This window comes from Rana temporaria, chromosome 2, assembly GCF_905171775.1.
Source record: "Rana temporaria chromosome 2, aRanTem1.1, whole genome shotgun sequence".
Taxonomy (NCBI): Eukaryota; Metazoa; Chordata; class Amphibia; order Anura; family Ranidae; genus Rana; species Rana temporaria.
This window is the reverse complement of record NC_053490.1, coordinates 235,421,006-235,439,432: the sequence shown is the minus strand read 5'-3', so window position 1 is coordinate 235,439,432 and position 18,427 is coordinate 235,421,006. Positions and strand designations below refer to the sequence as shown.

Genomic DNA, 18,427 nt, shown 5'->3' with positions numbered 1-18,427 from the left:
CCAACAAATTGTATACAAGATGGCGTGTGGATGAAGCCTGCCTTTTAGTTGCACAAAGCCACAGGTTTTCACTGTGCACCCTTAAAACCTTCTAGCTGACGACCAATGGCATCACCGGTTGATATGGAGGATGTTGGGCGCCTGCATCCTTGTATCCTACTCTCCTGCCCCTCTCCATCAGTGTTGGGGTCTCATTAGCTGAGTGATGGAGAAAAACTGAAGGAGAAGAGAAACATTGGAATACTAGTGGTTACCAGTTTGCAAAAGTGAATTTGCCTTAGAAGAATAAATCGCCTCTAACGTTGGGTGTCCTACATGTGTGGATGTTGCTGCAATAAAACTTTTAGATTAGTTTTTACATTTTAGAATGGGGTGCCTTGAGATTTGTATACATTTTTAAAGGGTGCCTTGACTCAAAAAGGTTGAGAATCACTGGTATATATAATATGCTTATTTTACAATTGCACATTCAATTTATGAGCAAGGATTTTCAAAGAGCTACAGGTTAGCTAAAGAGAGTACTGTGGAGGCTGGCCTGTTAAACTTTCTGCCATTTGTGTCCTATTGGGGAAAATTCCCATTCCTTCCTCTCTCAAAACCAAAACAGGTAGTGGAAATCCCACCAAAGTGAGGGAATTCCTGGTTGTGAATAGAGTCCCCATTGGAAGATTTTTACCTCCATTCCCGTCATGACATTGTCATTGTTTACTCATACTGCCTCATGTCTACTAATGGTCGTATATGATGAGTCCTTATTATAATGAGTTTTATGAAATAATACCATGCTTATCTTTGAAATCATTTGTCCCTCCTTTAGCCTTATGTTTTCTGGAACAATCAGATCTGGAGTCGGTACAATACATCCAGACAGGATACAGAGTTAAAACAATACTAAAGGCTGAATGTCAATGAATATTTCAGAAACATCAGCAATATGTTATACCTACACAACTCGTAACCTGATAAAGCCAATATGGTGAAATATCTTACTGATGTTTAACTTTTTATTAGTTAGCCACCATAGATCTGTGCCCTGCGTTGCTATGCATGCCTGCTCCAAGCCAAAAATCATTGTTGGCAATCTTTTACTTTTTAAAATGCTCGTGGCCACCTTTGTAAGCATGTACCAAAATGTATACATAAATGTGCACACAAGTTTGCATGTTTATATGCACTTATACTTGTGATCACCAGACAAAGCATTTGTGCAAACCTACTAATGCCATTATATTTGTCTACCTCAGCCGCTTTCAAGGGGAGGATGCGGATGAATTGATAGAGAATGCATAACATTTTATTTCTTCTGATCAGACTCATTCCTTGACTAGGTTGTTTGACCTAAGTGGTAATATATTTTTTTAGCACATACCCAGCTCTCTTTCTGCTGTCTGCATTGGTGTTTTTCACGTTATTTTTGAAATATTAAGATGTTCAGTACTTTAAATGTGATTTTCAAACACCTTTTAATGTCTGGAAATCCACTGAATAGATAATATCAGGGCTGTAAAAGTATTATATAGTATAATAATTTCTGTCCACATTTACTTACGGTATATCTTACATTGCCAAACATAGTTCTTATGAGCTCCTCAATTGTGAACAGCAGCTGACAGAAATCAATGTTACTCTTTACGTGTAACGAATGCAATGATTACTATTTGCCCACTCTAATGGTTTGTTAAACAGTTGGCATGTAAGACAATTTGATGACTTCAAAATGTCCTGGCTCCTGAAAATCCAGACAAGGTAAATCCTAGCTCTTAACACTTTACTTTTCAGAACATAAGATTTGGAGAATGTTTGCATTTGGAAAACATATCAGCTGCTCACGCAGCAATGTAGCATTATTGTTCATAAGAGTACTGCCACGCACAACCATTCACTTGTATGGCAGGCTCTATGTGGCATGTGACTCCCCAGGGTGCAGGGAGAATTATGTTAGGTGTGGAAAAACTGCTGGTTAGGAACATGTCCATAGGCTGGGAGCAAGTTGACTTTAAGTTAATGCATTTAAAGTGGACCTATCACTTAAAGGTGAGTTAACAGTCATCCTGACAGGGTATATAATGGCTAATATTATGTTTCTGGTACAATAGTTTTTATTGAGAATAAAAACAAAACCAAGTACAAGCTCAGCATATAAATTCCATGCAGGGGATTGAAAGAGGTAAAAGAGCATGTAAACCCAGAAAAAGCACACTTTTTGGGGGGTTAATCAAAAGAAGGGCAACAGTGCAAAAACATCTGGCATCCGATGCCGTAAATGGCAACAAGTGTCTGGGCACAGTGGAGCAGAAGTGGTGGAATTACTCATCCCTTAGTAGAAAAACAAAAAAAAATTATGGGGGGGGGGGGGAGAGGAGGGAAAAAAGAGGCAGACAAGTACTGACAAACATGTTATACTTTACCTGCTCTGTGTTGTGGATGTGCACAGAGCAGCCTGGATCCTCCACTTCCCGGGTCCCTCTTCTGTGCTGCTGGCCTCTTCCTCCTGTCAAGTGTTCCCACAGCAAGCAGCTTGCTATGGGGCACCTGAGCCGAGCCGCAGCTCCCTGTGTACATTCAGACATGGAGCCGCAACCTGGCACCGCCCCCTTTCTCTCTTCATTGGCTTACTGACTTTGACAGCAACGGGAGCAAATGGTGCCATGCTACGGTCTTGACCAATGAGAAGAGGGTTCCGGGCAGCGGAGACACTCCTGCAACATCGCTGGTTCTAGATGGGGCTCGGGTAAGTATTTGAGGGGCTAAGGGGTGCAGCTGATCAACTGATCAAGTTTTTTTTTTTTTTTTTTTTTTTTTTAAATCTTGAATGCCTTACTATAAAAAACATTCTGCCTTTAAATCACTTTAGCCACTTTTTGCTATAATCAATATCCCAATTTAAAAAAATAAAATAAAACATTTTTTTCCCTCAGTTTAGGCCGATATGTAGTCTTCTACGTATTTTTGGTAAAAAAAATCTTAATAAGCGTATATTGGTTTGTGCAAGAGTTATTGCGTCTACAAAATAGGGGATAGATTTAGGGAATTATTATTATTATTATTATTATTTTTTACTAGTAACGGCGGCTGAAAATCATTTCAGAACTTTTTCCACCTGTAAACACACAGCTCCCGGTCCTTTCAGGGGGAGAAATGACTGATCGCATGTTCATACAATGTATGAACAGCGATCTGTCATTTCCCCTGGTCAGTCCCAACCCCCCCTTCAGTTAGAACGCACCTATGGAACATAATTAACCCCTTCCTCCCCCCCTAGTGTTAACCCCTTCACTGCCAGTGAAATTTTTACAGTAATCAATGCATTTTTATAGCACTGATCGCTATAAAAATGCCAATGGTCCCAAAAATGTGTCAAGTGTCCGAAGTGTCCACCATAAGGTCGCAGTACCAATAAAAATCGCAGATCGCCGCCATTACTAGTAAAAAAAATAAAATAATAAAAATGCCATAAAACTATCCCCTATTTTATAAACGCTATAACTTTTGCACAAACCAATCAATAAACGCTTATTGCAATTTTTTTTTACGAAAAATATGTAGAATACGTATCGGCCTAAACTGAGGAAAAACATATTTTTTTATATATTTTTGGGTGATATTTATTACAGCAAAAAGTAAAAAAATATATTTTTTTTTTCAAAATTGTCGATCTATTTTTGTTTATATCGCAAAAAATAAAAACCGCAGAGGCGATCAAATGCCACCAAAAGAAAGCTTTTGTTGAAAAAAAAGGACGCCAATTTTGTTTGGGAGCCACGTCGCACGACTTGTCAGTTAAAGCGACACAGTGCCGAATCGCAAAAAGTGGCCCGGTCATTGACCCGCAAAATGGTCCGGGGGTGAAGTGGTTAACTAAACTAAAATAATGTGTTTGCATAAGTATGCACACCCTCTTATAACTGGGGATGTAGCTGTGTTCAGAATTAAGCAATCACATTCAAACTCATATTAAATAGGAGTCAGTACACACCTGCCATCATTTAAAGTGCCTCTGATTGACCCCAAATAAAAGGTCTGCTGTAGTTGGTCTTTCTTTCTAGTAGGTCTTTCCTGACATTTTCTTAGTTACATCCTACAGCAAAAGTCATAGTCCACAGAGGGCTTCCAAAGCATCAGTGGGATTTCATTTTTAAAAGGTATCGGTCAGGAAAAGGGTACAAAAGAATTTCCAAGGCCTTGGATATACCATGGAACACAGTGAAGACGGTTATCAAGTGGAGAAAATATGGCACAACAGTAATATTACCAAGAACTGGACGTCCCATCAAAATTAAAAAGACGTGAAGACTGGTCAGGCAGGCTGCCAGGAGGCCTACAGCAACATTAAAGGAGCTGCAGGAATATCTAGCAAGTACTGGCTGTGTGGTACATGTGACAACAATGTCTTGTATTCTTCATATGTCTGGGCTATGGGGTAGGGTGGCAAGACGGAAGCCTTTTTCTACAAAGAAAAACATCAAAACCTGGCTAAATTTTGCATAACAAACACATCTGAAGTCTCCCAAAAGCATGTGGGAAAATGTGTTCTTGTCTGATGAAACCAAGGTTCAACTTTTTGGCCAGAATTCAAAAAGATATGTTTGGCGTAAAAACACTACACATCACCAAAAGCACACCATACCCACAGTGAAACAGGGGCCTTAGTCAAGATAGAGGGAATTATGAACAGTTCCAAATACCAGTCAGTATTGGCAAAAAACCTTCAGCTTTCTGCTAGAAAGCTGAACATAAAGAGGAACTTCATCTTTCAGCATAACGACCCAAAGCATACATCTAAATCAACAAAGAACTGGCTTCACCAGAAGAAGATTAAAGTTTTGGATTGGCCCAGCCAGAGCCCAGACCTGAATCAGATTGAAAATCTGTGGGGTGATCTGAAGAGAGCTGTGCACAGGAGAAGCCCACACAATCTGACAGATTTGGAATGTTTTTGCAAAGAATGGGCAAATATTGCCAAGTAAAGATGTGCCATGCTGGTAGACACATACCCAAAAAGACTGAGTGCTGTAGTAAAATCAAAATGGTGCTTCAACAAAGTATTAGTTTTAGGGTGTGCACACTTTATGCAACCATATTGTTAATATTATTATTATTTCTTTTTCTTTCCTCCACCTGAAAGATTTCAGTTTGTTCAACTGAGTTGTACAGTTTAAAGGTGAAAAAAAGTTCTGAAATGATTTATCATTCTCATCAGACACCCGACATTTTAACAGGGGTATGTATTTCTCCTGTGAAACTTAGTTCTGTACTCATGTGACCCAGATTCATTGACTTCTGGCTTTAGGCCCCTATCAGCAGACTTCACAGAGTCGGTCCAGGATTTGCAGGAATCTGGACAATAATGTTGGGATCTGCCCAGATGCCTGACCTGCAGCTAGCTCGGCCTCTCAGCACTTCCGTCCCTTCCACAGCCCCAGTGCTCTAGTGAGTGCTGGTAGCGCTAGTGAGACTGGCAGTCACCAGCTCTTTGCCCACTGAAGACAGAATTGGATGATCAGTGACCTTTGATCATTCAGTTCTTGGTATAGAAGCAGGAGGGGACATCTAAATAGGTGAGTATAAATGTTTATTTTTTCACCAATCCTATAATTCTCCTTTAAATATCTCTAACACAGTACAGACTTTCCATCACTACACTTGGGAGTGAGAAAGATTTGATTTAAAAATAGGAAATAGGGCAGGCCGACCCACCCGGCGTTAAATGGGCCAAAAACCAGGCTATATTGCACCTTTATTTTTTTATTTAACATAAGCGTCTACTCTGTCAATATAGAGCAAAATATAAGATGTTTGCTGACATTATGTATTGACTAGTGCTGACTGGTTGCCACATGCTTTTTTCTCAAGATGTGTGCTGCATGCATCATTTTTGAATGTCTCCAATTGTATGGTGCTTCTGTGACTATAAACTGTGTCCTACTCCTCTCTACCTCTTTGGTTGAATGTGTAAGATCTCTTTTTTCAATTTTTTTACCCTTCATCTTTTTAGGTGGCAGTTAAATGAGTAATGAGGTTATTTTTTTTTATTAGGCCTTTAGTCATAGATTTCACAAGAGCTTTTCCATATGGTGTCTGTTGAACAGCTGCTCTGCTGAACAGACCATAGCTAGTAGAGACCACCATAAAAAGTGGAAGCTGCGCATCCCAAAATCAATGGCAAATTCTAAACATGTAGGGATATTCAAGTTTATCCGATTTACTGTCTTTCAACTCTCAATTTAGCTAGGGAGCATGTGATAGTGTGGAGCCTAAGCTGATACTTAATTGATGTCAGACTGAGATCTTGTGACCAGGATGATCATTAGGCTGCTGCTGTGTTTAATCATGCAATGACAAAGTCATGGAAGTAGTAAGCTGGGATTTTGTTTTTCTTTACAATCTCCATTTGTAAAGTAGGCAAGATATATTATGCATAATTGAGCTATTTATATACCATGTAGAAAATAGAGCGCTTGCACTGTACAGTATAATGAAAGATGAACAAAAGCCATGCAAACCAGTTCACTAAATCATAGCTTATTTAGCATTCTCATTATTGTATGGTGTTATTTTGTTAAGGTCAAAAATAATGATTTAAAGGGTTTGTAAAGGAATTTTTTTTATCTTAATAGCTTCCTTTACCTTAATGCAGTGCTGTTTTCATGTCCTCATTGTTCGTTTTTGCTCTCAAGTCGCTGTAATTCTTCTCTGATCTCCACACTTCCTGGTTGTTTCTTGATAACCACAGTACTGGGAGCTTTCTCTCTCTGTGGTCACTAATCGAGGAGGTGTGATTACTGTGTGTCTAAAACCCCTCAGCACCAATCAGTTTCGTTTTCCAAACCATTACTGCCCTGTATTGGCTCTGTACAGCAGAGAGGCAGGAAACAACATGCAAAAACTAAACTAGAAACTAAAGGTACATTATATGATTGATTTTTATCTATTTTTAATCATTTTAAAAGGAATCTGTTAACTATTATATCTCTCTACCCTGTAAACAGTAATTCCAGCATATTTATTTATTTATTTTATTTACAACCCCTTTAAGTTTATTTAGAGGTTTTCATGCACTGATCAGGTACATTAAACACATGTTGATTTTTGCAGTATTTTTTGTGTCTGTTAAATTCACAAAAATGATTACTAATTGAGGGGGATTTTAGCCCCTTAAAACGTTGCTAGCTTCTGACCAATAATTATGTGGTTGAATGAGGTATCCATTGATTTGTTCAGTAGAAAAAAAAGCCATTTGCGATGGAGATGAAATATTGTCTTTTAAGAAAGAAGTGCAATTTCATAAGAAATAAAGATCTGTTGTGGCTAAATGACAATTTCATATAGAAAAAAACAATTTAATGTGGAAAAACATTGCCCGCCTGTGCAGTATTCATGAGAATTGAACATATCGATAACATTTTAATGAGATAATTTTAACAGTTAAAATAACTAGTACAACTTGGTAACTTACTGCACGATAGTTGGCATTACAGTAAAACCTTGGATTGCGAGCATAATTCATTCCAGAAACATGCTTTTAAGCCAAAGCACTCTTATATCAAAGCAAATTTTCCCATAAGAAATGATGGAAACTCAAATGATTTGTTCCACAACCATTTATTTAGAAGTCTTTCAATTTATAGTCCATATAAAAATGTAATAGGTTGTGTAACCATAAAATGTCCATCCACAAATGGAAGCCTCCACAAAGGGATTAGAAGAAAAATCCAGCAGGAGCTACCGAGTATAAAAGAGAAAAGGGGCGCCTCCAAGTGTAGCAATATGGTTACATTTATTTGAAGGTACAACATTTAGCAACTCACATGGTTGATGATTAAAAGAGGCACATCTAAGTATGGAGGCATCTGGGGTAAAGCTGTCCTCATAGACCATCCCCCACACCACCGGCTCCCGCCGCTGTCGGTTTGCAATCGTGAGAGGGAAGACTACCCTGCAGTAGAGAGATCTGAAAGCGAGGCTTGTAGCATTAAAGGGATGATGTTGATGGTGGTGAGGACGACGGTCTATGTGGACAGCTTTACCCTGGATGCCTGCATACTTGGCTGTGCCTCCTTTTAATCATCAACCATGTTAGTTGCTAAATGTTGTGCCTTCATTAAATGTAACCATATTGCTACACTTAGAGGCGCCTTTCTTCTCTCTTATACTCGGTTGTGAAATGATGCTGCTTGTATATCAAGTCAAAGTTTATTTTTTTTTCAAATGGTGCTAGTCTTGCAAAATGCTCTCAGATCAAGTTACACTCAAGCCAAGGTTTTACTGTATACATTTCAAAGAAGATATGCAGACAAATGTGAAAAATGTCACTCATTTAAGAAACGCAAAATAAACCTTTGTTTCACATTTAAAATTTTAGTAAAGGTTCAGTTTAAAAAAAAACAAAAACATGTCATACTTATCTCCACTGTGCAGTTCGTTTTGCACAGAGTGGCCCCAAATGTCCTCTTCTGGGGTCCCATGAAGGCTCTCGCGGCTCCTCCCTGCAAGAGCTAGCCCCCTCTGGGAAGTTCTCTCCGAGGGGGTTACCTTGTGGGCACGCTCCCATGTGATAGTCGGATGCATCAAGATGAAAAAACACAAACCTTTACAACCCCTTTAAAGTGCACCCTGCATACCAGCTGAAATGTAGGCTGAGGTAGTGGCTAAGTGCATTTATTATTAAATCGAAGCGAAGGGCAGTGCAAAGGTAGTTGATACAAATTCACTAGGAATAAGGTCCGAACACACCTCAGCTCATCCCTAGTGTTTAAAGAGGGGGGGTTGCTATTCTTCTTGTGCAAGATACACCCTTGCAAACTTCTGCATAATATTTAATACGCGTTCAAGCTTGACAGCCGCATGAAAGTGGTTGCTCTCTGGCCAGTCCCTTCTCTAATTTTTACAGTTTCAAAAAAAGCTTCTTGGCCTATACAAATCAATGATAGGCTGACGGTGGCTGCACCTGCCCGTGGCTGTGCACAGATTAAACGATAAACTGTGGTTAGGGGCCACCTTTCCTATATTAACAGTAATCCATGGATATCCAATTACATCCAAAACAAACACCTGTCATTCTGGCCACTTGAATCTTCCAATTCTTGCTTTTTGAATTCACACTATAGCCCTAAGCACAAGTGTGAATGGGGCCTTACAAAATGAATAGGATGCCTAACCTAGCGCAATGCATAAAAATGCATGCGTTAACTGCTTGCCTATACGTCGGCTCTCGCGCAGGCCACTAGGGGCGCATGATCACCTCTGACTCCCGTGCGCGTGCCCGGCGGGCGCAATCGCCGCCGGGCACACGCGATCGCTTGTTACAGAGCGAGGACCGGGAGCTGTGTGTGTAAACACACAGTTCCCGGTCCTGTCAGGGATAGAAATGCTGATCTTCTGTTCATACAATGTATGAACAGAAGATCAGTCAGTCCACCCCCCCTACAGTTAGAACACACCCAGGGAACATACTTAACCCCTTCCCCGCCCCCTAGTGTTAACCCCTTCACTGCCAGTGGCATTTTTATAGTAATCCAGTGCATTTTTATAGCACTGATCGCTATAAAAATGCCAATGGTCCCAAAAGTGTCTGCCAAAATGTCGCAGTACCGAAAAAAAATCGCTGATCGCCGCCATTTCTAGTAAAAAATAAATAGAAATGCCATAAAAAATACCCCCTATTTTGTAAACGCTATAACTTTTGCGCAAACCAAACGCTTATTGCGATTTTTTTACGAAAAATATGTAGAATACGTATCGGCCTAAACTGAGGAAAAACATATTATTTTTTATATATTTTTGGGGGATATTTATTATAGAAAAAAGTAAAAAAAATATTTTTTTTTCAAAATTGTCGCTTTATTTTTGTTTATAGCGCAAAAACTAAAAACCGCAGAGGTGATCAAATACTACCAAAAGAAAGCTCTATTTGTGGGGAAAAAAGGACGCCAATTTTGTTTGGGAGCCACGTTGCACGACCGCGCAATCATCGGTTAAAGCGACGCAGTGCCGCAAAAAGTGCTCTGGTCTTTGACCAGCAATATGGTCCGGGGGTTAAGTGGTTAAAGTGCACCGCATTGTAGTGTCTGGGCTCTGATCTATTTATTTTATTTTTTCTTGATGCTCAGTTTTCAGGTATTTGCGTTTGTGGGTGGATGACTGTTACCACCTTGTTTGATTGTGATCAATGTTCATTAAAACTGGTGTAACCAACCGATTAACAGAAAAATATCTTTTGTATTGGATTTGTTTAAGTTCACAAAGCAATTTTAGGGAAACCATATCTATTGCATGTACTCGCGCATCCATGTTTAGATACTAGCATCCATTTTATGAAAAAAACAGTCTTTTTCAGTTTTCATTTAATACAGAATGAATCAGAACACAACTTTGGTTATTTCATCCTATTTTTGATTCACTTCTTAATAGGAATCTGATGGTCAAGGCTGTCCTTTCTGTCGTTGTGAAATCAAGGGGACTGAACCAATTATAGTTGACCCTTTTGACCCAAGTAATGAGAACAGGATCTGCAACAATATGGACTGTTTAGGTACTTCAATATTGGATTTTGATGAGGACGATGAGAGGGAAGAATGCTTGATGATAATGAACAGACTGGCTTCTATGAGGAAGGTAAAGAAATGTATTTTTGATTTATTTATACATCTTAAAATGTATGCCCGAGATTGCTCCTCTAAATGTTTGGGTCACAACATCTCATTCCTTCGTATAGTAACAATGTTGCCATAAGTTGGGATACATTTTTGCAAGGACCATATCTGCTGTAAATTTGTGTTTAGATTTCTTTCCTCTGGTTAACCAATTTCTAATTTATAATTGCTAATGGGGCATGAAATGATTTGGTTCATTATATTCTGATAAGCTTGAAGTGAGAGTAAGCTCCCTTTTTTTGCTTTGTATCTACAGGTAAGCCTATAAAGCTCACCTATAGGTACTGTAAATATCTCCTAAATGTCCACCGTTTGGGAGATTTTTACATGTGAAGCAGCCTGTGACATCACCGGTGCATGCGCACTGCGTTCTCAATGAACGGCATGCCGTCCATTGATGGAGCTGTGCTGCAGCCATGACATGTGCAGGAGTGTCGTCATCACATCTCGGCCATTCAGGTGGCCGGAGCTGGCAAACCCAGAAGGAAGAATGGGTGAAGATGGATCCCATGTCGGTGGTAACAGGGTGCTGCTGGAGGGACCCGTTTCACAATTTAAAGTCGGCAGCTACAAATAAAAGGACACTAACCTGTCCAGGGTTCAAGCATTCACCTTGAATTCATTTTTTTTTTCTGCCAGTAAATACCTTGTACAGCCCACTTCCTGTTTCTTGTCTGGAAGAAAGCCTAGGCTTATGACATCATGCACAGCTCTCTCTTTCTCGCTCTCTCTCACGCTGGTGAGAGTTTATCAGGAAGGGATGGGGGGTTGAGTCATAAGAAGGCCAATGAGAGCTGCAGAGCTGGAGATGTGCCTCTGTGTATATCCAGGAAGTGAACAGGCAGCAGATTCAGCTGCCCACAGTTAAAATGGATACAGCCGGACTTTGTGGAGGGAGATTTCTGCAGTATATTTGGCAAGTACAGAATTACGTTATATATAAAATAATATGCAAAGTGGTTGGAGGGAAGCTGCAGAATGGCAAATATGTTTTTATTACAAATTATGTGATCAGACTGCAGGTCCTCTTTAAGGACAAATCAGAAAATAGCATACATGAAATAAACCAAGCTATTTAATACTTGCCGCCAGTCTAAAGAATATTTTTTTTCTGCTGGCTTGAGTGAGCACACAGGTAAGGGAAACGCCACCTATTTTGTGAAAGGGCTGCACAATAAGTGCCAAAGAGATTCCTGCAATATCCTTCCCACCTAGTTTTGTTTGGTATAATTAAATTTTAAAAAACAAATATTGAATTAAATTTCACCAATAAAAAAAAAACCTACACGATATAATACTATTTTATTAATTATAAAAGGGCATGCATTCAGCTAAAAATACTTGAATGTCCACTTACTAGTTAGCTGTTGAAATGCTTTTAAAAGCAGCAGGAGGGGGTAATTCCAGATCCTCAATCCTGTAGCTCTTCCATCCTACAAGGAGACTTGAGTGTTCAACCAGCTTACCACAGAGCTCCTGGAGGACCAGAAGGTCTCTGTTGATCTCTATGGTATAGGAAATTGGATTTTCATCACATCCAGTTTCCCAGATGTAAATATTTTTACATTTGGAAAGCATCTAAATACACCAATCTTGGTGTGATCCTGTCACTCCCTTTTGCCGTCACAAGGGATGTATACATTTCTTGTGACAGTAATAAAAGTGCTAAAAAAAAAAAAATTAAAGCGTGTAAAAGATACAATTAAATTGACTCCCCCATGTGTGCTTGAGCGCAAAAGTGAATGCACACGTTGGTCCCACACACATGTAACCGTCAATTGCCGTAAATATCAAATCAAGAGCAATAATTCAAGCAGACCGCCTCTAACACTAAATTAAAACCTGTAAAGGCTTTTAAAACGTTGCCTATGGTGACTCGGTTTGTCGTCATTCCTTGAGCGTGCACTATTTTTTTTTTTTTTTTTACCAAAAAAATTGGGTTATATATTGTATTTGTAATAAAATGATTAAAGTGTATTTGTTCCAAAAAAAATGCTTTCGAAAAACCACTGCACAAATGCCATGTGGCATAAACATTTGCAAAACCCACTATTTTATTCTCTAGGGTCTCTGATATATATATATATATATCCCCAAACATGTTTTATATATATATATATATATATATATATATATATATATATATATATATATATATATATTATATATATATATATATTTATATATATATATATATATATATATATATATATATATATATATATATATATATATATAAACACATTTTATATATATATATTTTTTATATATATATATATATATATATATATATATATATATATATATAAACACATGTTTGGGGGGTTCAGTCATTTTCTGGAAATACAGATTTTTACTTGTAAACTAAAGAGTGTCTGAAAAAAGACCTGGTCTTCAAATGGATATTACTGATTAAATGAATGAATGAATGAATGAATGAAAAACTTATAAAGCGCGGCGCATGCGAACTGAATCGCTTCTGGGCGCTAGCTTCTGGGCGCTAAAACAATTTTAGATCTGTGGATGTTTAACTCCTTATGGCCTAGGTTATCACATCCACCTTGTTTCAGCTTGGGATATTAAAACGGAGTTACACACAAGTGGCCACATTTGGCACCTTTTAAGGGGGAGAAGAGAAACTGATACCTGTTTTTGACAGGTACCTCCCCCACTTCCAGAAGTGCCATCCCTCATAAGCCCCTTCCTCACCGTGCCAGTTAAAAAGTGCAGGGGTGAGCAAATCAGAGGGGTGTGGCCTATTGGCAGGGAATGTGTCAACAGCTTGCTACATGCAATAAACTTACCAGTGGAATTTCACTGGAATGCAACCTTTTTTTTGCTATATATAGCAAGCCAGATGAGTTTCTCAGACTTGCACCCAGATCGTTGGACTTCCCAAAAGGCTTAGAGTGGTGTCGTTTTATTTAAAAAAAAAAAATCTTACATCGTTATTTGCATTAACCTTTTAAAACATTTAAACGTTTCATTTATTTTAGTTATATTGCATTAGCGGTTGTTGTAGTTCCATTCGCCAGCCTCTACATCACTACTGTTGATGAAGTATGATAGGACACACAGCAGCAGAATTCAGCTGAGGTGGGATTGGACAGGAGTCAAGGGAGTCAGTAATTTAGAAGTAGAATGGGAAGGAAGGCATCTGGAATTGGTTGGTGTGAAGAACAAATGGATAGCAGGCAGTGAGGATCAGTGACACTGTTTTGAGATGGAAAATGAGACAGCGGAGGTCGGTGGTGACAGGGCAGGTTTTGAGAGGCTGTGGGGGTACATTAAGTGGAACAGAAACCACTAAGATAAGTGAAGTAGTGATGGCATTGAAGGGAGAATTAGAGGTTGGAGAGGTGCATAGGTCCGCAGTACTTGTGTGGAGCGCCATGCAGCAGCCGCATCAAGAGCCATCCTCTAAATGTCTGCCGCCTGCCTCCCAGCATTCACAGTATTAAGCTTGCCTCTTTCAGATTTGACTATTCTCATTAATGGGGATAAAGTTCCAGGATTTGTGGTCTCCCTTTTTCTTTCCCTTTCTGTTTTCTCCTTGTTGCCTTCCACATATTTTTTGTTTTTCTCTTGTAGATGAACAACAGCCATAATTCACCAATGACATCACCAGGTTCCTCCCCACTTTCACAGAGGAAAAAAACACCCCCAGATCTATCAGCGCCACATCTGAACCTTCCACCAGTTCCTCCTCGACTAGATCTTATTCAGAAAGGAGTAGCGCGCTCACCTTGTGCCAGTCCAACAGGCTCACCAAAGGTAAATTTGCTACAGTTTCGTTTTTTGTTTGTATAAAATAAGGCCATTCAGAATATTTATAAAGTAAGGAAGGTGCAAATTTATTCACACTAAAGTCCAAGGCCACTCTTCTTAGTCTGCAAAAAAGCTAGGTTGGGATTATGTATGGTCCATCTGCCAGGAGGCTGGCGATGTATCTGAACTTTTCTCTGGACAAATATGTGGTTGAAACGCACACCTGTATAGGAAAACTATTTAACATTCTAAAGGATTATGAATTATGTTTTGCCAGTCTTAAGATTCACACATCCCTGTCAGGAAACAGAACCAGGTTGGTGACCTGACTTTTCATATGATCAGCTCCCTGCCCCTAGTCTGTGATTGGACAAAGAAGAGCAGCAGCCAATGCCCTCCCCTCTTGTACAGGGGAGGGTAATGCTAAGTGATGCTTTTACATAAATGTATGTATTGTTTTCTGGCTTTGACTAATGTGTGCCCAGTATTGGTTGTTCTGTTGCAGTGATAGTGTAGGGCATTTTAGCTTCTTCTTGTTTAGATACAATTTTTGAGTGGCTCATCATACCTCTCCTCCAGGCTCATGTAGTTAGCGTCAATAACCTAAATTTCTAGGACTCTACCTAATAAAAATGTATGCCACTGTGTAACATTGTTCTAATGTGTATTTGTTTCATTGTAGTCTTCTCCATGTATGGTTCGAAAACAAGATAAACCACTTCCAGCTCCTCCTCCTCCTTTAAGAGAACCACCTCCTCCACCAGAGAGACCGCCTCCGATCCCACCGGACAGCAGAACATGTAGACACATACATCATGTGGATAATGTGCCTTGCAGAGACCAGCCAATGCCCCTTGAAGCCTGGTGTCCAAGAGACATTTCTGGTGCCAGTCATTTAACTACATGTCATATTTCACATGACCGTTCCCCTAAACTTGGAAAAACAGCTAATTCTATTTTCAATGGAAGACACATGAGACACTTGAGTTCGGATGCCAGGCTTTTGCACAAACAACATAAACATCATGATTTGCCTTCAGAAGGTGTAAGGGTAAGAATATGAATTTTATTAAGGATTGCTGCCACATTACTAGCTTCCAAATAAACATAAGGGAAGGGTCATTTCTACCATTTCTATGAAGAATTCATAGAATTCATTACTGATTACTCATTACTGATCCGCCCCGTGTGAAAGGGGCCTAAGCTTATTTTTTGGGTAGAAGAATGCTTTTTTTTTATTAAACCATGCCCCTTTAAGCCCCTCCCACTGTTGGTGCAATTTGTCCAGACCATTACTGCTCCCCTTAGGACACCTAAAGGTGTCGCAAGTCTTTTACAATCCTATAGTGTGTACTACAAAAAAAAATTGCCATGCGCCCGGGTTTGGCTTGAAGAAAAGCTGTCGGACCAGAAGAAAGCCTCAGTGCTTTGAGGTGATTTCAAGCCTCACCTCTGCAGCGGATTAGGTAAGTGTTTAGATGGGGGTGTATTAAAAGTTTTTTTACCTTGATGCAGACAATGCAAGGTAAAAAGAAAAAAGAAAACCTTTGGCCTTTAGAACCACTTTAAAGCAGGACTAAACCCTCTTATCTTTTACAACCAAGGAAGCCGCCATCTTAGCCTCTGTTTGATCTGCAGTTGCTATGGTGTTGCAAATGTGATCAGTTATTATACCAGCCATTTGTTGGCTTTATAGTTTGGATAAGAACACAAGCAGCTGTGACAGTTATTCTGTGACAACTATCACGATATGCTTGTTTTTTTTTGGGAAACCGTTAAATTGTTGGGTCTAGTTTCAGTTTAAAGTGATACTAAACCCATTGATCTAACAGTTTCCCAAAACCTAAAGCAGCCTTAACATTTAATGATTGGTAAAAATGTTGGTTTGGGGTTTAATACTGATTTAAATGAGGTGGCTGCATCTGTTTTTATTAACTATTTAAAGATCACCTACCGCAGATATACTGTGGCAGGGCGGCTCTATTGCGCAAAAGTACCTATACATAATTTTGTGCAATAGACGGTGGACGCATGCAGATTGGACAAGGGGGGGAGCCAATCGACAGGTCCGGTGCTCCCAGAGAGGCAGAACGCCAATTTGCCCATGTAAACAAGGCAGATCGCCATTCTGACAGGGAAGAAGATAGAAATCTTGTGTTCCTGCTAAGCAGAAACATCGATCTCGGCCTTCACCCAGTCAGACCATCCCCCACACAGTTAGCAAGCACCTCCTAGGGACACACCTCATAACCCTTTGCTCACCCCTGATGTTAACCCCTTCCCTGCCAGTGTCAGTACAGTAACTGTGCATATTTTTAGCACTGATCACTGTATTAGTGTCACTTGTTCCCAAAAAAGTGTCAAGTGTCTGATTTGTCTGCTGCAAGCCCGCTAAAAATTGCTGATCGCCACCATTACTAGTAAAAAAAATTAAATGTCATAAATATATCCCATTGTTTGTAGATGCTATAACCAATCAATATATGATTATTGGTTTTTTTTTACCCAAAAATATGTAGCATATTACATATTGGCCTAAATTAATGAAGACATTAGATTTTTTACTTTTATTTATTGGATGTGCTTAATAGCAGAAAATGTTGTGTGTGTGTGTGTGTGTATATATATATATATATGTGTGCGTATATATATATATATATATATATATATATATATATATATATATATATATATATATATATATATATATATATATAATATATTTTTTTTTTTTTTTCAAAATTGGCACTATTTTTGTTTATAGGACAAAAAATAAAAACCACAGAGGTGATTAGATACCACCAAAAGAAAGCTTGATTTATGGGGGAGAAAAGGGAAATTGATTTTATTTGGATACAGTGTTGCACGGCCGCGAATTGTCAGTTAAAGTAAAGCAGTGCCAAATCGCCAAAAAAAATTGCCTAGTCATTTCAGTGGCACTGATCGATTGAGAGATGCAACAGGCTGGTTAATCAGACTTCTGTACAACCAGGGTGCACATACTTGAGTCAAAATTTTCCCGGTGCCTGCTGAACTGGTCGAATTTGCATGCATCTATGGCTGGCTTGAGTCTGGGTTTTTTTTCCCGCTTCCTTTTACAAATCAAGCTGCCTTTTAAAAGTGGCAGTTAGAACCTCAATTTTGCAGGTCGGAAGTGCCATGCAGCTCTATGGACAGTTTGCATCTGCCTACCTCTGAGTCCGCCCGGGTCAGGAGAAAAAGAAAATCTGTGTCCTTTCCCATTTCTTTAGACCTAAACATGACAAATCAGAGGTAGCCAGATGTAGGCGGACACATGTCTGTTTACATTCGGCTGCTCATGGATCCATCGCAGGTCTGTTGTCAAAATGTGGACACGAACTGGATGTCAAAAAAGGTATATTCTGTTCATCTTTGATTCAGCAGGGGATCTACGCATGGATCCCCTGCTGAAGGAAGCTGAGTGGCACTGTGTGAAAGGACCCTTAAAAAGAACATTAAAACAGACACCACATTTAAAGCCCGGAAAACTACAATATACTCACTGTAAAACGTGTGGTTTGGAGTTTAGATATGCTTTTAATTATGGTAAAGTAAATTCTCCCCTTCTCCTTTTACATTACAAAGTAGAGAAAGCTAGGCAGAAATTTTCAGCAGGTAAAAAAAAGTATGCAGGGATTTTTATATCATGTTTTTTAAAGGTATGCTATGTGAATGTGAACATGTGCTATCCTATTTTGGCTGCAAAAGTGTAAATACACTTTGATCTCAAATAATTGTTAAATATTAGGGGTTTTTTTTTTTTTACCTGAGCACCACTTATTTTTATAGTTGTTTTTTTTTTCATGCTTTTGGAGTTTTACTAACGTACATATCATATTCTATTCTCTCAGGTTTTATCAAATGTTTTAATGGAAGAATATGATGTGCCTCCCAGAATTTCACCACCTCCTCCATCTATATCTATTCACCCTGCTGTGAACCCTAGTATAAAGTAAGTTATGTACATAAGATGGCAAATGTTATTA

General features: G+C 39.1%; 1 protein-coding gene across 4 annotated transcripts in view; it reads left to right on the top strand.

Moving 5' to 3' along the window:
- Positions 1-18,427, top strand: part of CBLB (Cbl proto-oncogene B) — a 241,730-nt gene that overhangs the window by 147,871 nt on the left and 75,432 nt on the right. For all 4 annotated transcript variants that reach the window (XM_040336632.1, XM_040336633.1, XM_040336631.1 and 1 more), the window contains 4 exons: positions 10,411-10,614; positions 14,244-14,426; positions 15,103-15,471; positions 18,293-18,393. In XM_040336632.1, coding sequence (XP_040192566.1) covers positions 10,411-10,614; positions 14,244-14,426; positions 15,103-15,471; positions 18,293-18,393 — 857 coding nt within the window. The remainder of the gene's footprint in view (positions 1-10,410; positions 10,615-14,243; positions 14,427-15,102; positions 15,472-18,292; positions 18,394-18,427) is intronic.